The 25,715-nt window shown below is 38.3% G+C and overlaps 13 protein-coding genes across 13 annotated transcripts; 7 read left to right on the top strand and 6 right to left on the bottom strand.

Moving 5' to 3' along the window:
- Positions 1-38: 38 nt before the first annotated feature.
- SPOG_03413 (60S ribosomal protein L36) lies at positions 39-499 on the bottom strand. Its single transcript, XM_013169828.1, has 2 exons — positions 224-499; positions 39-176 (listed from the first exon to the last, which is right to left on the bottom strand). Exons 1-2 carry the CDS (start codon positions 443-445, stop codon positions 99-101), a joined length of 300 nt encoding a protein of 99 aa, XP_013025282.1. The 5' UTR covers positions 446-499; the 3' UTR covers positions 39-98.
- Positions 500-1,142: 643 nt separating this feature from the next.
- Positions 1,143-2,870, top strand: SPOG_03412 (protein kinase activator Mob2). Its single transcript, XM_013169827.1, has 3 exons — positions 1,143-1,450; positions 1,687-1,780; positions 1,840-2,870. Exons 1-3 carry the CDS (start codon positions 1,180-1,182, stop codon positions 2,210-2,212), a joined length of 738 nt encoding a protein of 245 aa, XP_013025281.1. The 5' UTR covers positions 1,143-1,179; the 3' UTR covers positions 2,213-2,870.
- SPOG_03411 (cytochrome b5 reductase) lies at positions 2,724-4,023 on the bottom strand. The gene is made up of 2 exons (XM_013169826.1): positions 3,987-4,023; positions 2,724-3,837 (listed from the first exon to the last, which is right to left on the bottom strand). Exon 2 carries the CDS (start codon positions 3,810-3,812, stop codon positions 2,907-2,909), a length of 906 nt encoding a protein of 301 aa, XP_013025280.1. The 5' UTR covers positions 3,813-3,837; positions 3,987-4,023; the 3' UTR covers positions 2,724-2,906.
- A 55-nt stretch (positions 4,024-4,078) lies between these two features.
- Positions 4,079-5,913, bottom strand: SPOG_03410 (mannan endo-1,6-alpha-mannosidase; the record flags this gene model as incomplete). Its single annotated transcript, XM_013169825.1, has 4 exons — positions 4,079-4,691; positions 4,736-5,045; positions 5,084-5,656; positions 5,701-5,913. The coding sequence occupies 4 exons, from the start codon at positions 5,911-5,913 to the stop codon at positions 4,459-4,461; spliced, it is 1,329 nt and encodes a 442-aa protein (XP_013025279.1). The 3' UTR covers positions 4,079-4,458.
- A 347-nt stretch (positions 5,914-6,260) lies between these two features.
- On the bottom strand, positions 6,261-7,099 carry SPOG_03409 (kinetochore protein Mis18; the record flags this gene model as incomplete). Its single annotated transcript, XM_013169824.1, has 6 exons — positions 6,912-7,099; positions 6,812-6,872; positions 6,681-6,767; positions 6,599-6,634; positions 6,472-6,556; positions 6,261-6,422 (listed from the first exon to the last, which is right to left on the bottom strand). Exons 1-6 carry the CDS (start codon positions 7,063-7,065, stop codon positions 6,261-6,263), a joined length of 585 nt encoding a protein of 194 aa, XP_013025278.1. The 5' UTR covers positions 7,066-7,099.
- Positions 7,100-7,147: 48 nt separating this feature from the next.
- Positions 7,148-10,327, bottom strand: SPOG_03408 (DNA repair endonuclease XPF). Its single transcript, XM_013169823.1, has 8 exons — positions 9,873-10,327; positions 9,689-9,811; positions 8,881-9,644; positions 8,492-8,843; positions 8,124-8,451; positions 7,955-8,080; positions 7,653-7,913; positions 7,148-7,606 (listed from the first exon to the last, which is right to left on the bottom strand). Exons 1-8 carry the CDS (start codon positions 10,139-10,141, stop codon positions 7,190-7,192), a joined length of 2,640 nt encoding a protein of 879 aa, XP_013025277.1. The 5' UTR covers positions 10,142-10,327; the 3' UTR covers positions 7,148-7,189.
- Positions 10,328-10,477: 150 nt separating this feature from the next.
- On the top strand, positions 10,478-13,687 carry SPOG_03407 (ATP-dependent RNA helicase Prp11). Its single transcript, XM_013169822.1, has one exon. The coding sequence runs from the start codon at positions 10,520-10,522 to the stop codon at positions 13,538-13,540; it is 3,021 nt and encodes a 1,006-aa protein (XP_013025276.1). The 5' UTR covers positions 10,478-10,519; the 3' UTR covers positions 13,541-13,687.
- Positions 13,688-14,430: 743 nt separating this feature from the next.
- Positions 14,431-15,297, top strand: SPOG_03406 (DNAJ domain-containing protein Cwf23; the record flags this gene model as incomplete). Its single annotated transcript, XM_013169821.1, has 1 exon — positions 14,431-15,297. One exon carries the CDS (start codon positions 14,431-14,433, stop codon positions 15,295-15,297), a length of 867 nt encoding a protein of 288 aa, XP_013025275.1.
- A 169-nt stretch (positions 15,298-15,466) lies between these two features.
- Positions 15,467-16,042, top strand: SPOG_03405 (uncharacterized protein; the record flags this gene model as incomplete). Its single annotated transcript, XM_013169820.1, has 2 exons — positions 15,467-15,593; positions 15,642-16,042. The coding sequence occupies 2 exons, from the start codon at positions 15,467-15,469 to the stop codon at positions 16,040-16,042; spliced, it is 528 nt and encodes a 175-aa protein (XP_013025274.1).
- A 22-nt stretch (positions 16,043-16,064) lies between these two features.
- SPOG_03404 (mediator complex subunit Med31) lies at positions 16,065-16,862 on the bottom strand. The gene has a single exon (XM_013169819.1). It carries the CDS (start codon positions 16,694-16,696, stop codon positions 16,304-16,306), a length of 393 nt encoding a protein of 130 aa, XP_013025273.1. The 5' UTR covers positions 16,697-16,862; the 3' UTR covers positions 16,065-16,303.
- A 405-nt stretch (positions 16,863-17,267) lies between these two features.
- On the top strand, positions 17,268-18,913 carry SPOG_03403 (uncharacterized protein). The gene is made up of 3 exons (XM_013169818.1): positions 17,268-17,572; positions 17,659-18,003; positions 18,064-18,913. Exons 1-3 carry the CDS (start codon positions 17,506-17,508, stop codon positions 18,519-18,521), a joined length of 870 nt encoding a protein of 289 aa, XP_013025272.1. The 5' UTR covers positions 17,268-17,505; the 3' UTR covers positions 18,522-18,913.
- A 248-nt stretch (positions 18,914-19,161) lies between these two features.
- On the top strand, positions 19,162-21,423 carry SPOG_03402 (tyrosyl-DNA phosphodiesterase Tdp1). Its single transcript, XM_013169817.1, has one exon. It carries the CDS (start codon positions 19,230-19,232, stop codon positions 20,832-20,834), a length of 1,605 nt encoding a protein of 534 aa, XP_013025271.1. The 5' UTR covers positions 19,162-19,229; the 3' UTR covers positions 20,835-21,423.
- Positions 21,357-25,712, top strand: SPOG_03401 (C2 domain-containing protein). Its single transcript, XM_013169816.1, has one exon. It carries the CDS (start codon positions 21,733-21,735, stop codon positions 25,324-25,326), a length of 3,594 nt encoding a protein of 1,197 aa, XP_013025270.1. The 5' UTR covers positions 21,357-21,732; the 3' UTR covers positions 25,327-25,712.
- The last annotated feature ends 3 nt before the right edge of the window (positions 25,713-25,715 follow it).

Here is a 25,715-nt window from a genome sequence, read left to right as displayed (position 1 = left end):
AAGTTCTTTACAATATACAAGTCTACATCCACATTGCACAGTTTTCAACAGAAGTAAATTGTAATGCCTTTTGATTATTACAACACATAACATTTCTTTTAATGAGCCAAACGAGAGCTTTGAATGACACCGGTAAGCTCTTCAATCTTGCCCTTAGCACGCTTGAGGGTACCAAGCTAAAGACGGTTAGTAAGAAGAATAGAGAAAATTTCAAGCAACATACTCTCTTCTTGGCGAGCTTACGAGCACGCTTGTCTTGAGAGTTACGGATCAATTCCATAACACGACGTTCATAGGGAGCGAAACCAGCAACCTCACGGACGACAGAGCGAACAAAAGAAGTACGCTTCGATTGATGTCCTTTACGACGAGAAGGACGCTCAGGCAATTGACGCTTGGTCAAAGCCTTTCCCTTGTTTAATCCAACGACAAGTCCTGGTGCCATTTCGTTTTGGTTGAAGAGCAAAATCTTTGGCGTTCATTTTCCCTACAGTTGTGCGTCCGAAAATGCAGTCACATGTACTCGAACCCTACCCTAAGGCAAAACTGGTTGCAGTTCGGTATTTGCATGAACGAAACCCAAAGCATGTTCAGTAAAAAACACTCAAGTCGGAATTAGGTAGAACAGAAAGAACAGAACCAAGGACATACTGATTTTCTTATTTCTTTTTTTTGTCTTCTTAAAAGGGTAATGGAAATGAGAATCTCTTCTCCTAGTCTACGATCCTTAACTCTCCTTGCTTTATCATGTGTATGTTTACCCAATACAACGTAGCGCGTTCTTGTACCTTGATAAACAATTCATCTAAGAATCAAATAGACTCAGTCAGTGCCAGAGAGACTTGTATACTAAAAAGCGTAATAAAGAAATAACCCAAGTACTTCCTAAAAAAGAACCAGGAGCTACAAAGGCCAGCGACCCAGTAGAATGAATTTTGAAGTAACACATCGTGCAAATGAACCCTGTGATTTACACGCGTTCCAGCATAAACGATTGAGCATTCCGTTGAAAAAAAAAAAGAAGAGGAACAAAAGAAATAAACATGTCGAAATTATCAAATTCTCGTAGTGCGTAGGACATTCGTTATGTGGTTTATCACGTCTGTTAATTCTCTTTGCGTCGCACTATTTTCATGCTATTTACATTCTGAGGTTGCTTGATTCAACTTGACTTTCCCCATGTTTTTGTTGAATTCTTTAAGAGGAATTACTCGCGGCAACCGGTCGAAAAAACATCAGAATAATTCCAATTCGGGAAATTCAACATCGGGGTCACCATTTAAAAAGAGCTCTACGGTTCAATTGTCAAGAACAAATTCTCCTAGCTCGAATCAACCCCCTCTTTACTTGCTGCAACCATTTGTTCGAAATCATCTAGTGAAAGGAAACTTCCTCACAATTGTATCTTTGCCGAAATATGTGGATTTGGATGAATGGCTTGCATTGAATGGTAGGTACTACTTAAAAGACACGTAGATTATTGAATGAGAATGGCATAGAATAATCTAGCTTCTTTGTTGCTTTCAGTGAAGGACTAGGACTTTATGTTAGACCTCTATTATTGAATCCATATTTCGCTGTTTTCGCGATGCCTGCTTTCCTAAATGTTGAGTCACTTCTCCTGCTTTCAATTTTTTTTTCGTGTCTTCTTGTTATGAAATTTAAATACTAACACATTTATCTTAGTTTATGAGCTTTTTACTTATTTGAACCACTTTTATGATGTCTTTACTTCGTTCTGTAGAGTAGACACATGTCCCATTATGCTGGCAGGATCCAAGTATGTGCCTTCTTCATGCAATTTATAATTATTTTTGACACTAACTTTTCCTTGTTTAGTTTTGATTACAAATGGTTAGATAATAACCGTAAGCCTCTCTCTTTACCAGCACCTCAGTATATAGAATATGTTTTGGCCTGGATTGAAAATCGACTGCAAGATCAAAACGTTTTCCCAACAAAAGCAGGCTTACCCTTTCCTACGAATTTTCATGCAATTGTACGATCTATTTATAAACAAATGTTTCGCGTATTTGCTCATATATATTATGCTCATTATGGAGAGATCCTTCATTTATCTTTAGAAGCACATTGGAACTCTTTTTTTGCTCATTTCATTGCATTTGCAAAAGAATTTCATCTTTTAGATCCCCGTGACACGTTCCCTTTAAAAGACCTAATTTCGGTTTTAGAAGAGCAAGGAAATATTTAATACCGTATTATTCCTCTATCATTCCGGTTATTATGATTTTATAGTTTCTTCGTCTTCACTTTTTTTTCCTTTCAATTAAGTTTCCTACGGAAACGATCCGATTTTTGTTTTGCATCATGTTTCACTCCTAATTACCTACTTCATTACCATTAAAAAAAAATGTCTTCCTTATTTGTTTTGATGCCCATTCATGAGCGCCTTTTTTGTTTTCTTTTTTTTTTTTTTGGATGCTCCCTCTTCATCGATTGTTTGTCTTTCCGCAATGCAGTCTTCTTTGTTTTACTAAACCGTCGGTTTAGACAGGTACTTTCTATATCCTTGGCTAAAAATGTGTTGGCCTCAGTGTATTTTGACGCTTATTATCATGATTTCATTGGTTCGCATTTTGAGCTATTTTTGTTTCCAATACCTATGAATTGTTTGGATTTTTCATTGTTATAAACGCTGTTTTTTGCTTTATTTGGTTTACTCTACTAAGACAGTTCAGTAAATCTTTGTTTCTTACAAGTGGTGGGATTCCAAAAGTTATGATCTTTAATTTATAACATGATTTAGAGCAGATTAACTAATCTTCATTTTAAGAATAAAATTCTTGATTTATTGCGGTAAGTATTATCTACTTGAGATCATAAAGGTTGGTAGCAATGGCACATAAACGATAGTATTTCTATAGACAAGTAAAGAACAAACAAATTTAAAAAACATACACCTGATCTTCAATTTTGGAAATTGCACGAGCCTTTTCGTATCCCAATGCAACTGTAGCTTTACGAATAGCATTGACCATGGGTGTAGGTCCGCAAATGAGAACTTTGGAGTCAGGAGAAGGAGCAGGGAAGTGGTGCTTAATTAGCTCTTCGGTAACATAACCAACGGCGCCGGTCCAATTTTCTGGTGGATTATTAAGAACATGGTGTACCGTGAATCTCGGATCCTTTTCAGCTAAGGCTTCAATTTCCTCGCGTAGAATAATATCCTTCTCAGAGACATTTGCATACAAAAGAGTAATTTGAGTAGGATCTTCAGGGTTGGAAAGAACAGCACGGATAATTTGAAGCATAGGAGTTATACCAGTACCCCCAGCAATCATACCAAAGTGACGAGCAAGACCAACCTGATGTTTCCAATTGCCCTTGGGGCCACGGATGCCAATTCTATCACCTATTTTAAGTTCGGAAATCTTCTTACTGACAACGCCATTGGGATATGCCTTGACAAGCAAATCAAAGTAGCCCTTATCAACATCTGAGGACAAAGGTGTATAAGATCGGGAATGTTCTTTTCCATCCACCTCAACAACTACCGTTAAATGTTGTCCAACTGGCAAGCCAAGGACATCGTTAGAGCGAGGAAGTCGGAAGCGATAAATGGCGGTGTTATGGTTTAAGACAGCTTTGTCGCTCAATTCAAAGTATTGAATTTTACTGTTCAAAACTCTTCGAACACGTCCACGCCAAAACTTATGAAACCCTAGGGCCAAGGCAAGTAAGATCGAGTATCCCATCCACTCGCGTTTCACTACAAAAGTTCCGAACACAATTAAAAATGCAGGAATATATACACCATGTAAAGGAGTACTCAATAGTGTTTCCTTCGACATTTTAGCTTTTTCGGATTTAACAACTCTATTTCATGTTAGCTTATGATCTGGTTAAATACTCATATCAGATGTCATTCAATCAGCTAAAAAGCCATTCCATATTAAGAAAATTTCTTCTATTAAGGAATAACTAAAGATTGATGACCGTTCAACCATATCTACATGTTTACTTACCTTATGAACAATTGGTACTGAGTAAGTTCATATTTTTAGGATTGCCTTAAGTAGAAGTGCAGTCTCATGATCCTACTTAAAAAAAAAACACTCACTGCTTGGAAATATTTACTAATTTGCTAACTTTATATACAATATAAATTTCCATTTGTAAATTCATTCTCTTATAACCTGAAATGAAAGCATGCTGTAAAATTCTATATAAACAAAAAACGAAGGAAAGTAGCATAATAAGTATATCCAAATGAAAGGAATATATGCCTTTGAAAGCAAATAGAGTCTCTACTCAAAGTTGTCTGCAATTTTCCTAGGCACCGAAAAGAATCGTTTACCGTAACTAAATAACTTTAAAACACTACTGATGTTGGAAACACGATAGTGAAAGTACTAAAGAAAGCCTTCAGAGCTCCAAAGAACTACCTCAGTAACTCAAGGTGTATAGACAATCGACGTCTACCTTGAAAGAAACATTTTAAAATGCTACAAGTAACAAAAGAACAAGGCTAATAATAAGAAGAATCCAATGCTGCTTTTCAATCGTGAACTTCGTCATAGCAAACGATACTGTCGGCGTGTACAAGCCAGCCATAGGATCCCCAGTAGAAGACCCACCATCGGTGCTATTATAAATATGAATGTTTTTAAGTAACAAAGGCGCCTGTATTGCCTCTAATGCAGATAATTGTTCTCCTAAACCATAAAGCCCTGAAAAAAGTTAATACATAGCGTAAAGGGAAGATTTCACTTACCATCCCATGTATCATTAAACCACCACCACTGAAAGCCACAAGTAACTCCATCATGACCTCCGCAGCAAGCTTTTGCTGCAGCAATGGCTGTCTTGTACAAAAGAGGCTCAATCTTAGGAAGCATATAACTGGCCATTTGCGCAGTGTACACCATAAATCGAGCCAAAAATCCTTTAAAGGATGTTTGGTCATAGTTACAGGAGCCATTAAGCTCACAAACTGGTTCGTATAAAACATCGTTGTGAAAGAAGGAATCAATCGCCTTATTTACAAAACCTTCTGTCCTTGTTCTCCAGATTGACGATCCTGTCTATTCCACGTTAGAAGAAAGAAATAAAAAAAACGTACATGATTATACAGAAACGCTGCACCCGCCATGTACAAGCCGCTGTTGTAGGTCCACTCGGTAGTTTCAATGGAAGAGCAGTTGTCTTTTGTTGATGTCCCGTCAAAAACGGTATAATCCTCGTGAACAAAACCTACTTTGATGCTCCAATTGTACACTTTTTCGGCCCATTGCGTATAAGTGTCGTTTCCAGTGAAGCGCGCCAATCTCGCAGCAAGCTGAAAAAAGGCACCGTTCGTTACGGAATTTTTATAGTCGAAACCAGAATTAAATTCTGTTATTTGCCATCTTATTCCTCCATCACATTTACTACCGTCCCAGCGATTAACCTGTTGGTTAAAAACAGATTGAGCCAGTTCTAGCCATTGAGGCTCATCAGCGTTCGGATTAGAAAAATTAGCTTCTGCAGCTGAAATTGCAGCGAGACCCCAAAAAGCCTGATCGTCGTTACCTTCTGAGGTTGAAAAATTAGAAGGCATATAATCAGAATTTTCACCCACTTGATATAACATGCTCGTCTTTACGAGATCATTATAGGTTGAATTTCCAGTAGATAAATATCTATTTAAAAGACCCTGAATAGTTAGATCGGTTTCGATTTGTAAATTTAATTCCGTACATTCCAAGCAGCACCTGCTTCCCACCAATACGCAGGCGGTAAAAACATTCCAATGGTCCCTCCTTTTTTGTATCCAGCATAATAATTTAGCAACCCATCAGCAACTACACCTGCAGCTTCATCAACGGAAGAGGTATCATTTGGGTCTAACATGAATCCCTTGATACAGAGAAACGAAGGAAAAGAGAGTAAAAAGATTAATAGACTATACATGTTTTTTATCTCAAAAAGATGTTGTAAAGACTCAAACCATGAATCTAACTTTGTCCGATATGATACAAGGATGACTCAACCAGATGTCACATTTGAAGGAACCTTAATTCTGACCATTACTTTCTTGATGTCCTCAATTACAGAAAGAACTATTTGCTGATTAAACCGAAACGATATTCAGCACTTATATACCAAACAAGCATATCCCTACTACACTTGTAGACTCGGACTCGAAGATTCTTTGAGTAAAACTTGTGTAATCGTTACAGATGCTACTCTGTAATGATACAAGAAGCACATTAGCGTGAATAAGTCTTGCTCAATGATATTTCGATGTTGGTGAACATCTATTTTCGAGTCCGCTTAATTCCTCTTTTTGCTTGTTTTGGTGAAAGATCACGGTCCGCCTTCGTTTCTAATGGCAGTTGCTTTATAATATCCCAGATAGATTCAATAGACTCTGAATGTGATTGACATTTCTCAAACAAAGATAGACAGAAGGATTTCAGCTAAAAGGTACATCAAAATTAGTTCAATAAAATAGTGTAACAATCGTACCTTCAATATATCTTCTTTAATCTCTAGGTCTACCTGGTACCGTGTTAAGCCTTCCGGATTCACAGTTTTAGCACCTATTTCATAGCTTTTTTACGATTAACGAATGCATTTTAAGAAGTATACATACGCCGATATTTTATCCATTGTGAGAGTGTACATATCTCTGTCTATGATTAATACTTGATCAAACAGAAAATGGGCCATTATACCTTATATCGTCCAAGTACCTAGGAGTCGAACGAAATATACAACCTATAGCTGTATTGCACTTTGTACACTTAATTCCGGAATATACGCTGAATTAGTGTTAGTAATTGCTAGTAAGCATTTTTGGACCTACCAAAGGCCATCGTCTGAAGTCCTTAAAAGCTCTTCAATATCGAAAGTATTTTCTGCTAAGTCTAAAACTATGTTAAAACCAGTTTTCTCTAAAACCTTACCACTCAATGTAAAGCTATTCATTTCACGATGCGATATCACCCATGCATTGGAATCGCCTACAATTTGAAGACAGTTTTTACATTGAAACACCGTTGGAGGGGATTCAAAATCGTTATCAACACTTTCTACAGCATTTGCTTCCGCTTCTGACATTGTCTATATTGGGCATATATCAAGACAGTTCTTGGTGTTCGTCTTAGTCTACTAAGAGAATGAATACTGACTAAGATAGAAACGAGGTTTAAACGTTTATTATATTTCCTTCATTAAATAATTTTTATTCATAATCCTTTAATTTCTTTCGGAAAAAAGTATACAGTGAACGTCCTGCTTCAGGTCCTATAAGTTCAGACCATTTTCGTTCATCTACTTCGCAAGCGTCCTGTATATTTATCACGTCACTATAAATAACATTTTTGTAATTTTTCATAGATATATAGGGAAGTCCCATTAGTAAGTCAACTGGAGCCTGATTGTAAGTGTTTGTGGAATCTTGACCAGCTTCCAAACCAATGGAAGCTGCAACAGCGGGATCTGGCTCTTTTTCCAAGGATTTTAAATCTTGGAACATCAGAGACGTAGCATAAGCGCTCGATGACCAAAGGATTCTCAGCTTAGGGAACGCAATAGTTAAAAGCACCAACTTAGACTGTACATCTGATTTACCAATCTCAGTAGAAAGATCCGAAAACGGCTATTATATTAGCAAAGTAAAATTTAACTAGATTTAAATTACTTACGGGAGAAGTGAAAGTTTGATTTTGCTCGAATTCGATTAGCAGCACGGGTACCTCATAATGCTCCAGCATAGCTTCGCACTGAGAATAGAGTCTCCCGCTACTTAACGACTGTATTAAGTCACGTATAGACTTCCTTTCAACACAAATATTTGGGGAAAGCACATAATCGCCAACCAGTAGTTGACAGGGAATAACAGAGAAGTTGTTTCCATGCAGTATGGACGGCAAAGAGCTTCGAAATTCTCGAAGATCCACCACTATCTAAACGCGTTAGTATATAAATGAACAGCGCTTTCTTATACCCTTGGTTTTTCATTTGTCACTGAAACATGACCTCCACCAGCAATGCGTGTATTCACATTTCTTAAAAACTTTGTTTCCTGGCCTTCGAATCGTTCATTTTCTCCTGTAAGAACAACAGCCATATTCTTAAAAAAGATTAGCGTAACCATTTAAATTTCTTCAACTTACTGATCGTTCACGAATTAACTTGGAAAAGGAGTCTTTTTCTCTTCTAACGGTATAAAGGTACTTTTGTTCTTCAACGGACCCTCCATAATATATAAAGTATACTCGTGTTGCTCTTTGTGGATAGGTAGCTTTATACACTTCAATACGCCGGATAAAGTCAGGATCGGAATCGAACATGATAATAAATCGTGGGCGCAGACTATTTAAAAGAAGGGTATCCATTTCATAATTGTATGTATAAATATAAATGGAATTAGTGTCACTCAGAACCTCGAAAGATTCATTTTCTTCCTGTGTATAGGTTGACTTCGATATTTGAGAGAGCAAACTATATGTTAATAACGTTAAACGACGAGAGAGATACATACAGTTTTTCCAAGCGTATATCTTTGGAGAAATTATCTTGAGCCAAATTGCTTTCTGTTGTAGACCGAGACGCAGCTATGCCTCCTCCTCTTACTCTTCTCCGTTTAGATGCAGGAGCACCTTTTCTGCTAGTTTCAGGGGTGTTTTGCTTCTCTTTAGAATTTCTTTCAATCTTGCTAATCGAATTACTCATATTTCTATACTGTTCACGCCAGTGGAAGTAGTCCATCAGTCGACTGTTCATCATTTTAAAGGACTCTTTAGTGTCGTAATGTATAGTACTTAAGTAATCTCGTAATTGTAAGCAGGTCCGTTCTTCTGAACACATTATAAGAATTGAGTTCGTGGAAAATTCTAAAAGTTAGCAGTAGGCTTTTCATGAAAAACATACCAGGGTCATTGCTTTCATGGAGTATATTTTCATGGCTAATTTCTTCTAAAACATCGCGCAAAACAGACCACTTCGGTTGTTCCTCTAAGACAGGATAATATTCATCCATGGATCCAGTTGGAGAACGGTAAACACGATCCCTAGCTATTCGAATCATTGTATTTGCGGAATCTAACATGAGCCATGGTGAGGGTTGAGCATTACTGGAAAATCCTCCGGTGCGAACTGAAAGAATGATAGTGTCCAAAATCTTCAGGAAGCTGACGCAGTCGTAAGAAATTAGTGCATTCAAGAGGAACTTTAAGGTGGACAGATCGCCTACTAATTGCTTGCTCTTGGGACTCACGCGGTGCCAAACCGGATCCAGTTGACGACGAATAGTCACATCAAAGCTCCTGTGTAAGGCAGAATCGATGTTCCATTCTTCCATGTCTAGGTAAGCTGAGTTGTATCTGCGAAGTTCTCGAACGGTAGCTTCAATACAAGAAAGTAGACAAGATTGAATTGACTTCTGAGAATCTGTAAAGTCAACATTTAACTCAATAACATCCGCTGGTGTCTTTTCTAAAGATTCAGTTACATCAACATGAAACCGAGGATAAATAAAGACATGGCGAAGAAACATGCATCTCAAAGCATTGCTGAGAGCATTGATTCCCATTAAAAATCGTTCTGGGTCATCGCTAAAGGCCTTAATGAATCCAGTTTTGTTTTTCTCTCTATATAACCGTATAATGAAAGCCTCTGTTCCCGTTGAAACAATTCTGAAAAAGGTCAGTTTAGTGTAACAGAGGAAAAACGAAAATACCTGTCTGCATGCAGTAATACGAGCCCAGTAATGTTTTCTGTGGGAATTATATGAGTCAATAAATCCATTACCAAAATCCTGCTGGTTACAGAAAAAATGCCTCCGTCTTGATATGCTTTTTCTCTATAATACAAGAGTCAGCTTATTAATTGAATTAATCTCACATGAATGATATTTTGCTTACCGTTTGTCTACGGACATAGTTTCTGTGTTTACAATTTGTAGAGTTTTTCCCAATTCCTCTTCCAACTCTCGCTGCATTAGTTCATTATCATTAGAATTGGCTCCGACCAGCAAGACTAACGACCTTGGAACGGCAAAGTAAGCTAGAACATTTGCTGCAATTTGAAGTAAAGAAAGGCCTGGTGCCATAACACAGAGTCCGTCCTCATTGATAACTTCATTAAAAATCTTTTTTTGGTAGGAGAGTGTTAAATGGATAGGTATGTCCATGTTTTTGAATGCGAGACCTTGAAAACACAATCAGTTGCAAGCTTTTAAATACGGATCTTAAGTCCCTTCAAAATTGTGCTTTGAGCAATGTAACTGTTCATGTATTCTTATAGAAGCTGTTTAATTTATAATTTACGAAGGATACTTGTGAAACTTGGGTTTTAAAGAGAAATCTTAAGTTTTTACCGTGTATATGGTAATTAGCCTGAATTGTTCACGTATGATAAAATACTTAAAACCCGGTTGCGGATAAATACTTTTTAATTTCTTTTAATTAAATTAGTAAAAAGGCTAGTTTTGTACATTTAGATGCCACCATAGCCTTCTCATCTATGAGATTCCTGTAGCACCGAACTAACAGAGAACCACTACATATACATGTCAAGAGATACTCGATCAAGGTCGCCGCCAAGACGACCATCTCATAGAGATCGGTACAATTATAGAAGCTCAAAATTTTACGATCGCTATGACGATCGTCGAAGTTCCAATTACGGTCACCAAAGTAGATCGGATTATCATAGATCCCATTCTATACGAAGGAATAATAGAGAGGATAGCTGGAAGCATGATCGGTACAATTACGATGATAAGAATGAAAGAAGAAGCGAGACTACCCTTCCTAGCAGGAGCTCTCATCCTTCACGGTATAATGCTACCTCGACTTTAGAAGATTCCTCTCGCAGGCCAAACTATGTAACTGCTTCTGAAAAAAATTCTGAAGAGAGAAAAGAACAGGAGCGTCTTCCAAGGAGATCTCGGTTTGACCAGCCTGCCAAAACAGAACGCCCACCGCCTCCTCCTTCAGCAGAAACAAATGACTCGTCTGAATTTATACCTACCATTAATAAGCCCCGTGTTTCTGATGAAGACAAAAAACCCGAAGATAAGGTATCAGCTTCTCCGACAAATCCGCCTCTTGATCCCAAAATCCAAACACGATTGGAAAAAGTACGTGCTTGGAAGGAATCAAAAGCTGCACAGTCTGTTAATAAGAAAGACTCAACCGCTGCAATTAAGCCTCCTCATAATCTTTTGCAAACCGACAAAAACGCTATGCCTTCTAAGGGGATCTCGGGGTTTGAACTAGGACGCTTGAACAACAACAATAAAGAGCCCAAAAGAATAAATCGCGTGCATATGGATGATGACGATGCACCCAGACGACTGAATTTGCAAGATTACGAAGACTTATGGGATAAAGAAGACAGGGAAGGCATACAAGCTAGCTCAAACCCAACTGCCATGGACGAAGATGAGGTTGACCCTTTAGATGCTTATATGGAATCGCTTGTTGGCTCTACTGATACAGTTCGACCAGGTTTATTGAACACTGAGGTCATTGACTCTCATGCAAACGAAGATGAACGTACAATTAAATCAGAAACTTTGGAAGAAGAGGAGAACTTGCTCGCTCTTGCCGCTAAGCGATCAAAGAAAAAAGATGTAATAAGTGTAGATCATTCGAAAATGAATTATGAAGATTTTCGAAAAGATTTCTATGTTGAGCCTGAAGAACTCAAACATCTTACTCCTAGAGAAGTCGATGAATTGCGTGCTTCCTTAGAAGGCATCAAAGTTCGTGGTATAGATTGCCCTAAACCTGTCACCAGCTGGAGCCAATGTGGATTATCCGCCCAAACGATGGATGTAATACGAGGCCTTGGTTACGGAAACCCAACATCCATTCAGTCTCAAGCAATTCCGGCTATTTCATCCGGAAGAGATGTTATAGGCGTGGCTAAGACGGGTAGTGGTAAAACAATTGCTTTCCTTCTTCCAATGTTCCGACATATTCGAGATCAGCGGCCGTTGAGGAATGGTGAGGGCCCTATAGGTATTATCATGACCCCGACGCGTGAATTAGCTGTTCAGATTCATAGAGAATGCAAACCTTTTGCAAAAGCTTTGAATTTAAGGGCTGTCTGTGCATATGGAGGTGCGCCTATTAAAGATCAAATTGCAGAGTTAAAGCGTGGAGCAGAGATTGTTGTGTGCACACCTGGTAGGATGATTGATGTTTTAAGTGCCAATCAAGGACGGGTAACTAACTTACATCGCTGTACTTATTTGGTATTGGATGAAGCTGACCGTATGTTTGATTTGGGATTTGAACCACAAGTAATGCGGATAATAAATAACGTTCGCCCTAACCGGCAGACAGTTCTGTTTTCTGCTACATTTCCAAGGGCAATGGAAGCTTTAGCTAGGAAGGTGTTAAAGAAGCCAATAGAAATCACGGTCGGAGGAAGATCCGTCGTAGCCTCTGAGGTTGAACAGATTGTTGAGGTTCGCTCTGAAGAATCAAAGTTTATGCGCCTTTTGGAACTTTTGGGTGAACTATATAATACAAAGGCAGATGTCCGAACTTTAGTGTTTGTCGATAGACAAGAAGCTGCTGATGCTTTGTTCGCTGATTTAATGAAACGTGGGTATACCAGCAATTCAATTCATGGAGGAAAGGAACAAAACGATCGCGATTCTACGATTAGTGATTTTAAGGCAGGTGTTTTTGACGTTTTAATAGCTACCAGCGTAGCTGCCCGTGGTCTAGATGTGAAATCATTACAACTTGTTGTGAACTATGATTGTCCTAATCACATGGAGGATTATGTGCATCGAGTTGGTAGGACGGGTCGTGCTGGTCATACCGGCGTTGCTGTTACATTCATTACTCCAGACCAAGAAAAATATGCTGTTGATATTGCAAAAGCTCTGCAATTAAGTAAACAGCATGTTCCTGATGAGTTGCGAAAACTAGCACAGCAATTCCTTGAAAAAGTCAAAGCTGGTAAAGAAAAGGCTGCTGGTGGTGGTTATGGAGGTAAAGGTCTGTCTCGCTTAGATGAAACAAGAAATGCAGAGCGTAAAATGCAAAGAAAGGCCTACGGCGAAGATGTTGAAGAAGAACAAGTCGAAGAGGAGCACGCTCCTTTGGAGAAACTGCCTGCTGAAAAGTCTACTGGTGATTTTACACTTGATAGAGTTCGAGCAGCAATCGGTGGTATTACTGCTCGAGCATTAAGTGGTCAAAATGGACAAGCAAATAAGTTGACACAACCCATCTCCATCATCAAAAGTGATACGGATGAGTTTAAAGCGAAGATGGAAATTAATGATTATCCTCAGCAAGCAAGATGGGCTGTTACGAACAATGCAAATATTATGCATGTAACAGAATTGACTGGAACGAGTATTACGACGAGGGGTAACTTTTATCTTCCAGGGAAAAATCCAGAAGCCGGCGAGGAGAAATTGTACCTGTGGATCGAAGGGCCATCTGAATTGGTTGTTAGTCAAGCTGTCACTGAGCTCAAACGCTTGCTTTTAGAGGGTGTTGAACATAGCCTCGAAGGGTCCAGCAAGGCTGCTCCTACCGGGCGTTATACAGTTGTTTAATTTACCTTTATTTAATTTTGTATAGTAATAGTCTTGTTTCAGATAAATAAAAAGGGAAGGTTCTTGAGTACAAAGAAATACCGAATCCGATAAAGATGGTTTCATTATATTACTTTTGATAGAATAGAGCAATTGATAACCATCCGATACCTCTTTTGTAGTCACTGTACCAGTTTTTATTGCACAAAACTATATATTAACGATAGAATTACCCTAGTGAAATTTCAGATTTGACAAAACCAAATAAGTTATTAGACATCCGGTGATAGTTCAGAAAAGCTTTCGCATAATATTTTTCTATTTGAGCCAATATTTTTCACCTCTAAAAGGCAACCCAACTCGTCAATTTGGGGTGTTAAATATACCATTGAATCATACCCTACTCCTATGCAATACTGACAACCCAAACTTCTGTATAACATATTCTTTTTCTAATACGTGTCAGATATCTAACGGAATATCTAGGATGACTAACCAAACTGCTCTTGTCAATAAATGAGTCGACTAGCTCAGATCCAGAGAAATCTTGTCTATTCAAGATCTTACCTGGAAACAGCTGTTGTTGCCTACAATTGTTCTAATATAGTAAATTAAAAAAACCAACTCCCCAACCAATTGCATTACTTTTTTTTTTTTTTACTGTATTTCCAGTTTGTTTATATTTACTATATGGGTGTTACCCCAGGTAACGAATAATAATGTAAATATATAATCGTATTCTGAAGGCATACAGGCTGCAAAATAAGATTAGTGTACCTTACCGATCACGATGTACTTTATTTGCGTACTGTACCACTTCGTTATACTACACACATAAACATTCCTACGAGTAAAAGCTTGACGGTTTGACATTTGCCTTTCCAGGGCGAAAATATAAAATTTAGGTAAAAATGGGATTACAAGAAGAAACAATTGATTATTATGAGCTTCTTGGACTATCAGAAGATGCACAAGATGCAGACATTCATCGTGCATGGAGGAAAACATCTCTAAAGTACCATCCAGACAAAAATCCAGATGATCCGCATGCTGCTGACAAGTTTCATTTGCTACAAGTAGCCTATAATGCTTTAACAGATACAACAATGCGTCAGGCATATGATGCTGAGCGATTAGCCAAGCTTGCTCGTCAAAGACGCGAAGAAGCATTTGATCTGAATAGGAAAACCATGGCTGAGAAATTACGGGAGAGAGAAGATGGATTTCATTTTTTTGAAAAACAAAAAGATCAAGAGAACAATCGTTTACGGGAAAAGTTACGTTCTTTACAAGAGCAAAGCGCTAGGTTACGACGAGACCGTGAAGAGAGACTGTTTCAAGACAAGGATTCAAACAAGAGAAAAAGAGAAACAAGCCCGGTAAAAACTCGGTCCATTTCTGACCTTGATCGATCTGTAAAGGTTCGTTGGAAGAAAAAGTATGTCGACCAAGTGGATGAATCCTTCCTACGTTCTTTTTACTCAAAATTTGGACAAATTAACGATGTTATAATTCAAAAAACTGTTAACGATGATAAAAAATATGTTTACGCAATTCTTGTTTTTGATACTCTGGATGCTGCTTACTCTGCTGTAACAGTAGAATCTCCTTCTGTCATTAAGGATACCCAATGGCTAAAACCTTTATCGGAAAGGGCTGAGTTTGAAGAAAAGAAACCTAAAAGTACTATGGATTACGAAGAACTAACGATGTTGCGAATGAAACAGAAACAACGCGAAAGGGAACAAGAAAGAAAAGCCACAATGGCTGAGACTTAAATTTTAAGCAATTACAATATGGCTAAATAGTATAGAATTCTCTTATTGTTGCTAGGTTTTGAGACAGAATTATGGATGTACTTAGATTGCAAGACTAGGATGTGGTACCTTCCACCTCACTGAAGGTAAATCTGATGGAAGTTTCCTGAATTGAGTCAGACTTTTGCCAATGAAGGTTAATGCTCATAATTTATTGTTTAATTCGTCAAAATGGATAGGAAAGGGGACTCTCAATTGCTCTTCAAGGCATATTCATGAGGTGCCATTGATAAAGCCGAGCCTTAAGTTTTATAAACGTAAGAAAGCAAAAGAGAACAAATAAAAATTTTTGCTAACGGTCAAAGAGCTACTTAAACAACCTCAACCAAGTTTAAATGTGGATACCGATGCAAATGTTTCATTTTTACCTGCTGAAGAAGGCCCTGCTTCGTTGCGTACATATTCAATTGGAAACGTTAGCCACGTGTATAACGGCATCCGAGTTCCTCCCAAACCAGAGGAACCATTAAATTGCTGTCAGAGTGGCTGTTCCATTTGCGTCTGGGATGTGTTTGCTGATGACTTGGAGGAATACAACCAAGCTCGGCGGAAGGCGAAACGAAGTTTTTTAGAAAAACATTTGACTCTCCCCAAGGAACTGGAAAGTGTCTCATTAGAGGAAAAAAGCTCGCTACAAGAATTACCTCCTCAGTTACAGGCATTTGTACTTTTAGAAAAACGTCTGCAACAACAGGGCAATAATTAAACGTTTAATTTATGAAAGCTATGGCGGTTATGATAAATAAATCATTTTATGGAAAGAAATTAATCTATCTGTTTTTATAATTGCCGCTTTGCTACTGGCAAATGAAAAGAGAATGCTTTAAACAACTCGAACAATCATTTCTATTCGTACGTAAGCAAACAAGAATTGCGTTTAGTAAATGGTTTGTTCTCTTTATGATTAAAACTTAAATATGAAACAGAAAGGAACTGAAGAAAAGCTCAATACATTCATCAAGGTCTTTCAAGGATCTTCTACTTTCGTACCAGTTGCCGTTAATGAATCTGGGTTGGGATTGGGAATTTGATAACCACCTTTTGCCAGCCATTCATAATACATTTCGTCGTTCACCTGCTTAGACAAGTCTGCTCGAGATATATCGATGCGAAATTGTGGGTTTTTTAAGAGAGTCAACATATGCAAGCAGGTGGGATAAATGATAAACTTTACATAGTCAGGTTCTCTCCAATATTCCAAGTATTCTAAATACTGCAAAAATGTTTCGTCCTCGAAGTATTTATGCTGAGCAAGGAAATTCAAATACCAAGGATTCGACAGCATTTGGACAAATTCCAACTCAATTTCAAACCGACTCTTTTCATCCGGTACTCGAGAAAGAAGCCATTTTGGTTCCATTGAAAATACTGTATCTTAACCTCTGTACTTTTTCTGCTGCAGAAATTCAACTCTCCAGATGGAACAGACCAATATGCCATCTTTGAAGGTGTAGGTATCCTCATAACACTGTGTTAAGTTTTTTTGTGCGGTTAACAGTTATTCGGTATTTGGTAAACAAACAAAAAGGAGTCTACAAAAAGTGTGCATTGAAAAGGTTCTATGGAGGAAAGAGGAAAAAGGAAAAAAACCGAGAAATGGATTACTATTTTCACGCTTCAAATCCATGTGCCTCCTTTCTTTTGTATTAACTGTTCTGAACAAACTTATTGATTGAAAAATATCTCGCGGATACATGCAAGTACTTGTTTCTCTTGTCTTTATTTACTAATGTTTTCATTTCAGTAATCGTAAAGTACTGAATGCCTCGAGTTTTGTGCTATAGAATGTTCCTAACAAAATTTTGTAAACAAAGATAGCTGTTGCAAAACGAGAATGTTTAATTAAAAGATTGTATAAGTATAAAGAATAAATTATGGACATATTTATTTACCTGAAACAGAAAAGGTCGCTGTTGTTACATATGTAGCTGATTTTACTTCCTACTCGGAACTTACCACTGAGCAGAAAACAGAACGATTTGAAAACATATACTTTTTTTTTTCTGCAAACCATACTTCTTTCCTTATAATTATTAACTTAACTATTTTGTTTTCATTGCAGGTTTCTTAATTGAAAGCCAGTTGTTTAGGAGTTTTGTTGAATCCTCAACCAAAACATCGCAATTTTATGCGTGAAGGAATCTGGGTTAATTATAAAATATTTTCGTAATGAAGAATCTGATTTCCATTTGTTCTATTTTGGCTTACTTTGTTCATTACTGCTATGCGGCTACCGGTATGTCTTGCTGATTATGAGTCTCAATTGTCTGTCGATTTTAGGAAAAATTATGGCTTTTCTGAACTGAATACTAATACGATTAGCTACAAGTAAGTCTGAAGCACTTCCTCCTGGAGCGACTGCCACAAAGGTATACACGATCACTAGTGGTACACATGTTGTAGGAACAGAAACAACTATGTATCAGCCTTACAGGACTTATAAGGGGCTACCTACAGACGCCTATTACAATTGCCATCCTCAAAAATATTTTCAAAGTAATATGCCTATTTGCTTTCCTACTCCTGACTCTCGTTGGGTTAAAGGAAAGCCCTATAGGGTGAGTTGGGATCCTTATTATTTTGGGGTGGATGAATTGCGGCTTGTTTTGTCGTATCAGAATCATTCTGGCTTAATTGCTATTGACAAGAAAATAAAAAATAAAGATGGTATGACTGTTGAACATCAATTATTATAACGATCGGCGAATCACTAACACAATTGTTTAGGAGAGATTAGTATAAAAGCAAGCGATAAATGGCTGCATGATGACTTTGTTCAGAACATGACTGTTAACCTTATAACAAACAACGAGGGAAATGCTACATTCGTGTCAGGTCCTAATATCACTCTGGTAAAATCCTTAGACCCTCATGAGCTGTACATGGAAGACCAAGAATTTTATGCACCTAAGCGTAATTTGAAGGCAGCTATAGCTGTTCCTAGTATCTTCTTGGGCATCATACTCATGTTACTTTTGTATCACACATATCGAAGGGATACTTGGAGAATCTTTGTCGCTAAAATGCGTATACGAAGCTCAAACGCTGGTTATGGAATTCGGAGAAGCAAACGACAGCGTATGCGTGGACGACCAACTGTCGGCCTTGCTTCTAGAAGTGAACTTGTATACGACGATTCCGAAGACGAAGAGTATTTTAACCCCCAACTTAAAAAAATGTATTAAATTGGAAAAAAAGTGTGCTTCATCATAAAATCGGATCAATTCGTCTTCATCTTTTCAACATATGACATACGAGGATCATAGCATGCCATGCCATATGTTATTTTCTCGGGTTTCTTTTCTAATTCTGTTGTATACGAATCTTAGTATTGAGTTATATACTCTTTAGACTTTCATTAATTTTTTTTACCAGTGTCTGTCGCAAAAGGAAAGCGTCAGAGGCAAACTCCGCACGGCCGCCGTTGACTTTTCTGAATTGCATTTTTGTATTATTGTCACAAAAAAAAGGAAAAGCATAGAGCAGTAAACCTTCATATAAATGAAAAACACACCTACTCCCAATTCTCAAAAATAACACATAACGGAACAAATTTAACTAACTTTTAATTTCCTGGTGTAAGCAATAAAATTATTATTCAAATATTGAACATCAAAATGAGAAGTCAGGACAAAATATTCCTTCCAAAACTGCTCCATGCCATAACTGAATACTGTTCCTTTTTTTGGCTTTAGCAATACATATCCTAAACATATCCAAAAAAAAGTTGCTAAAGAATTTTGATTTTTTCATGATAGTTTCATTTTTGCTCGTAAACCGTGTTTTGAGGACGACTTGTTAATAACATATTCTTTTTCTACCCAACATTCATACCATTATCAACGACTTAAGAAGAAGAAAACCAACAACCCCTTTATACAAACGGTGAAACAATGTCAAGGTTGGGTTCTGACAAAAGAAAAGGGCTACCAGAAGAAAGTATCCAAACTATCGACTCTCCAATCTATTTGAACCAAATATCGTCTTTACCAAAAGAAGATAATGTACATTGTTTATCCTTAAAGCAATTGATTGGGAGCCCCCAATTGAAGCAGACATGGCAATTCAACTTTTGTGTAGACTTAAATTTCATCCTTGAAAATATCCATCCCAAGGTTTTTCGGACGGTTGATATACGAATCACTCATGGATATGACAGAAAGTCAGATAGCTTGGCGAGACTGACTGCTCAAAAGGAGCATTGTCCTCTTCAAGTCCACTTATACAGCGTGTATGTACCCATGTGGGGAACTCATCATTCCAAAATTATGGTGAATTTTTTTGAGGATGAATCATGTCAAATTGTGATTCATACAGCTAACATGGTTGAGCCCGACTGGATCGGAATGTCCCAGGCTATTTACAAGACACCGCTGTTGTTTCCCAAGTTAGGAGGAATACATCTAGAGCATGGAACTACTAATGGCGAAGAAGGATCATTAAGAAAAAAGGTGAAGCAGGAAGAACAAAAACAAGTAGAAGTTGTGGACGTCGATGCCGAAACCGAAGACGAAAGCCCACTAGAAAGCGAAATGACTCAAGTAGGGCAGCAGTTTCAAAAAGATTTTCTGGATTATCTACGGAATTATAATCATACAAAGGAACTTATTAATAAACTAGAAAAATATGATTTTTCAAATGTCCGCGCTGTTTTTCTCGGGTCTGTACCCGGAAAGTTTATGGGTGACAAGGAATCGCAATGGGGACTTGGAAGACTCAAGCATGTACTTGGAGAGGTTGAAAAAAAGGAAAAAGAAAAAGGTGAAGAATTTTTTGACACGGATGTCTGTGTTTCACAATGCAGCTCCATGGGATCGTTTGGCTCCAAGCAGGAATACTTAGAGGAATTAATGGAAGCTTTTTGCTGCAAGAGGAAACAATGGAAGTTTATTTTTCCAACGGTGAATCAAATTCAACAGTCGATGTTGGGATGGCAGTCTGGATCATCCATTCACTTTAACATATTAGGAAAGACAAGTATGGAGCAAGTCGAGGATCTGCGACAAAAACATAATTTGCACAAGTGGGGATCAATGAAAGCTGGAAGAGAACGAATTGCACCGCACATTAAAACGTACCTTCGTTTAAGTGAATCGGGCGACAGGATTCGATGGGCACTAGTGACAAGTGCCAATCTGAGCAAACCGGCATGGGGGACGATGGAAGGAAAGGGCGTAAAATCCAAGACAGCTCGTGGTCTAAGGATTAAATCCTATGAAGCAGGCGTACTATTATTTCCGCAACTATTCGAGAGTGCCGGGACCATGGATTCGTCTTTTTGCAGTATGGTACCGACTTACAAAACCAATTCACCGACGTCGGTTGGTATTACCCAACGTGAAAGGCATAATGGCTCGAAATCTCAGCTACTAGTTGGATTTCGGATGAGCTGGGACTTTCCACCCAAAGAGTATGTGCCCAAGGACGAAATTTGGTCTCCTGTAGTTCCACGAAAGGAGAAGGATTGGCTAGGATATACATGGCCTCCTAATTGGTAATAAGCAAGTATGCCCTAGAGAAGCTGTTTTAGTGAGGAGAATTTGTTGGCAAACGATGCCAATTGAAGACGAGAGTAATTCATTACTAATGAATACTTTTTCTTTAGTTAAAACAAGCTACCTTATCTGGTCAATTGAAAATTATTACAACTACTTTTTTTATTTTTTTTATTTTTTTTTTTTCGTTAGCTTTGGTTTTGTCATGTCTATCAGCGTTCTTCATAGGAGCTACACCATCCCTATATTCTTGAGCTAATACCTTTCCTATCAGAAGGACGAACCTTTGCTTGCCTCTAGTATACATCTTGCCTTTCTTTGATCATCTCGACTTTTCATTCTTTATCCCTCTAAAAATTCATTTATTTACTTGAAGGTGGAATTCTCATAGTCGAATTTAGACTACTATTAAGCGACTCGGCTCAACAAACTTGAATGCCAAAACAGGTTTACGTAAAAATGACCGCAACATTTAATCAAACCGTACGTAAATATGAAGGAACTTTACTTGACGCAATTTAGTGCAGCATCAATTCGATGATTCCAATTTCATCGATTGCTTAACTTCAGTGTATACGTTGGCTGAGCATACCAAGTAAATAGAATATTAACTAACTGTTATTCATCTATTCACCTGTTACCAAACGCTTAGCACTGCCGTTTACAAGTAACCTTCAGACCCTTTTCGTCTCACTAGATATATGCAAAAGATTTCGAAAAACTAATAAAGCGAAATTTCTGTTTTAATACCTGCTTTTTACTGTTCGTATTGCTTGAGATCAGTTTGTATTATTTCATTGTGAATCTATATTTACTTCTATATCCGAATATTTATTGCCGATTTTTTTGGAAGACTGACAAGTGCATTTGATTCATTGAAGAAGATTTGAGGACATTTATCATGGCCACCCACGAAGAAGAACATGAGCGTATCCCAGCAGGTGATCCCTACTCTTCTCGTCGTCCTATCCCTACTATCCCAAGGTTCTTTCGTGAAAGAAAAGAACGTGCGGACGTACGAGAAAAACAAAAGGCTGAAAAGCATCGAAAGGAATCCACACAAGAAGAACTGTTTGATCCTATCACTCAGCGGAACGTTGAGATCTCTGATATTAAATTTGGTAGCCAAAAAGCTTATGAAAATCCCAGCTACACTGTACCCAACCAAAACATTCAATCTGGGTTATCCGCCAGCCAAGAGCCTTATTTGAGCCCAAATCAGTCTCAATCTACCTACAAACAACACCAAGACGACCTTGCACCACCAGAGGCACATGATGATATTACTCGAGATGTCCCCATTAGCGATGAGAAAACCAATATTCTTTTCTTTCCTACGCCGGCCGTCGATCTTTCGTACGTTTCAAAAGAGATTAAGCAAAAAACAAATCACTACACCCTGTTTTCTTTTCTTTTTACCCTAATTATCACTTGGATTATTTCCCACTCCATTATTCTTTCCACCATCTTTCCCATCACCGCCGCGTCTTGCATTTTTTTATGGATGGAACACGTTCGCACTGTTGCTCAGGCCGCCGAATGGGGCGCTGAACAGAAACGCGGTGAATATGCCCGTCTCAATCTCATACCTGAAAGTGCCGAATGGATGAATGATTTTTTAGGAAAAATCTGGGGTCTCATTAACCCAGAAATTTTCTCCTCCATCATCGACCAAATCGAAGATGTTATGGAAGCTTCCATCCCTTCTTTTATTGAAAACGTCCGAATCGCATCTTTTAGCCAGGGTTCTCATCCAGTCCGTGTTATCTCTATTCGTTCGTTACCCGCCGACGAAACCCAGCACACTTTTAAAGATCATCAACAACCCAAAGATGAACACAAAGATGAACCAGAGCAGAAAGCAAAAAGATATTACAATCTCGAAGTTTGTGTCGCTTACCATGCGATGCCTATCGAAAGTACTTCTACAACAGCTCGTGCTTCCAATCTACATATGCGCATTGTTTTTTATCCTGGTATAAAAGGCACCGTTGGTATCCCTCTCCCCATCTGGGTTGAAATTAAAGGTTTCGTAGCCAGAATTCGTCTTCGTTGTGAGCTCATGCCTGAGATTCCTTTCTTGAAGAATGTTACCTTTTCCCTGATGGGCCTTCCACAAATTCATGTTGCTGCAGTTCCCGTTGCCGAAAACGGTCTTAACGTTCTCGGACTTCCTTTGATTTCCAAATTCGTTAATGACTCCATAGCAGCTGCGGCCAATGAGTATGTCAGTCCAAAGAATATGACCATAGATACGTCAAAAATACTCCTAGGTGACGGCATAAAAAAGGAAACCAGTGCCATTGGGGTCATTCACATTCATATTCAGAAGGCGGAGGGTTTAAGCAAACAGGATGTCAATGGACTTTCCGATGCCTATATCACCATCAGTTATTTTAAGTTTGGCAAACCATTATTTTGTACTCGAGTCGTAAAACAAGATTTGAATCCTGTTTGGAATGAGCATGCTATAATTGCCGTGTTCCCGGAACATATTAAAGCGGGTGAAAAAGTCTCCGTTGAACTTTGGGACAGTGATCGCTTTAGTCCTGATGATGTGGTAGGACGTACCAAAATTGAGTTGCATACTTTGCTGCAGAATCCGGAAAAAACTATTGATCGCTGCGATGAACTTACTGGCATTAGTGAGGAGACGTCTCTTCCTGGACATATATATTATTCAATTGCTTACTTTCCGAAAGCAGATTTTAGAGAAGAGTTGAGAACTGGTGGACATGATGTTTCCATTCCCCGCTTTCTCCGAGAAGATCCTACTTTCCAGAATCCTCAAGGGACTCTGAGTACAAAAGAAGAGGACGCCGTTGTTCACACAGCTCCAGATTCAGAGTACCCAAGCGGCATATTGTCATTCATCATTCATCAGGCGGTTAACCTAGAAATCACTCATCCTAAAGGTACATACGGAAAGGTCAAAGGAGCTTACAACAATACTACACCTCAGCAGGTAGGAGATACGAAGTCAGAAGAAGGTACAGACTTACCTTCTTCATATGTTTGTGTTGATATAAATGATAGTCTGGTTTATAAAACAAGAACAAAGGTTTATTCCTCAAATCCCATCTATAATGCTGGAAGTGAAAAATTTATTAGGGACTGGAGAAGCACGACTATTTCTTTTACTGTTCGAAATTTTCGACTTCGTGAACATGATTCTATTCTGGGTACTGTAAACATGCCAATTGCTAAAACGTTGACGAGCTTTTCCCAACTCACCAAATGGTATCCGATTGAAGGAGGAATTGGATTCGGTAGCATTCGTTTATCCATTTTATTCCGAAGTGTAAAACTTCAAATCCCTCGAAATTTATTGGGATGGGATATTGGTACCCTTGTATTTATTGATAGGCGCTTGATTGCTGAAGGTATCCACAGTGTCTCAAAGGTTAACTTCTCTTATGTAAGAATTCATGTTGGCGTGCTAAAAGGTACCGCAAAATATACCAACTCGGATTCTCCGGAAAAAGTTGCTTGGGATGTTCGTAGCGATAATTTGAGTATGCCTCTCAAAAACCGTTATAGCACGCCGTTAGTTTTTGAATTTCGAAATCATCTTCGCAGGAAAAGCAATGTTTTTGCAATCCTATGGCTTGTGGATCTTGTGGACAACGAAGAAACGACTGTGCGTATTCCCATCTTTTTTAGTGCCAAACCTGCGCACGTCTTGCAGAACATGATTAACATTAACGATCCAGACAAGTATTCAAAGCTCGAAATTATCGGTTATTTGACGACTACTCTGAGCTTTCAACGTGGTTTAGGTGTTGCTCACGAAAGATTAATTAGTAGTGATGATGATAGCGCCACTTTTGAGACGTATATGAGCTTGCGTTCTCAAGGAGCGCGAAAAGGATACGTGAAGGACATGAGTAATCCTTTATATGACAATTTACCTTGTCATGAGGATGAGCATCCTGCATCAAGAGTTAGTACTATGGAAACAGCGGATGAAAATACCGAAAATGAAAGTGAGGAAAACCCAAACCTGTTAGCACCGTCGAACTCAAATCAAGCGAACGGAGTAGAACAGACCGTTACGCTTGAGAACAATGAATTTAATTCGCAAACTACAGATGGCCCTACTCGTGATTTAAACCCTGACGAAAAGATTTTTGAACGAGAATTCATCTCACTTGGTCAAGCAGCAAGCCAAAATAATAATCATACTCAATCTTTAAACCAGTCAAATGTTGCTAGACAAAGCAAGAAAGAAAACAAGAGAGGGTCTCAGGTCATTGATGACCAAGATGCTGAAACATTGAGCAGTGAAATCTCCGGTGATGAGCAAGAACGCAAGTTACTTCATAGGGACGACAATGAGCTGGAACGTCGTATGCATCGCGGAATCTACAACTACAAAGCTGTACGTACGGGCAACTGGGTAAAAGACGGAGCGAAAATGAGATGGAGAAGTCTGAAAAAGCGCTTCAGCTTAAATGGCCGTGAGCCAGATGTGGAAACAGAAATCCCTAAATAAATTCAAAAACAAAACCTACAACATTTCACGGTTTATGAATTCTTCTCATGATGTTATGACTGCAAAATCTAGAAAGCATTTACGATTACAAATGAAATGGACAACTATAAGTTTTTAATCTCATTAATGTAGGTACCTTATTTACTCTTCCTTACTATTTAACCTCTTCAGCAAGTATATTGGGTACACTGTAATTTGACTTACACATTATTTATTTTGTGATATTTCGATGATAGTGTTATTTCAAATATCATATTGAAACATTTCGATGATTTCCCGAACTGATGAAAAAACCAGTCCCAGTAAGTCTTAGGGTAGGGTTTATATGATACAGAACAGACACGAAATTTTTGGGTTGCGAAACACAACCAGAACCAACCACGCCCTCC

The sequence above is a fragment of the Schizosaccharomyces cryophilus genome (assembly GCF_000004155.1).
Source record: "Schizosaccharomyces cryophilus OY26 unplaced genomic scaffold supercont4.7, whole genome shotgun sequence".
Lineage (NCBI taxonomy): Eukaryota > Fungi > Ascomycota > Schizosaccharomycetes > Schizosaccharomycetales > Schizosaccharomycetaceae > Schizosaccharomyces > Schizosaccharomyces cryophilus.
Note: the sequence above shows the minus strand (reverse complement) of the source record. Positions and strands in the feature narration are given on the sequence as shown.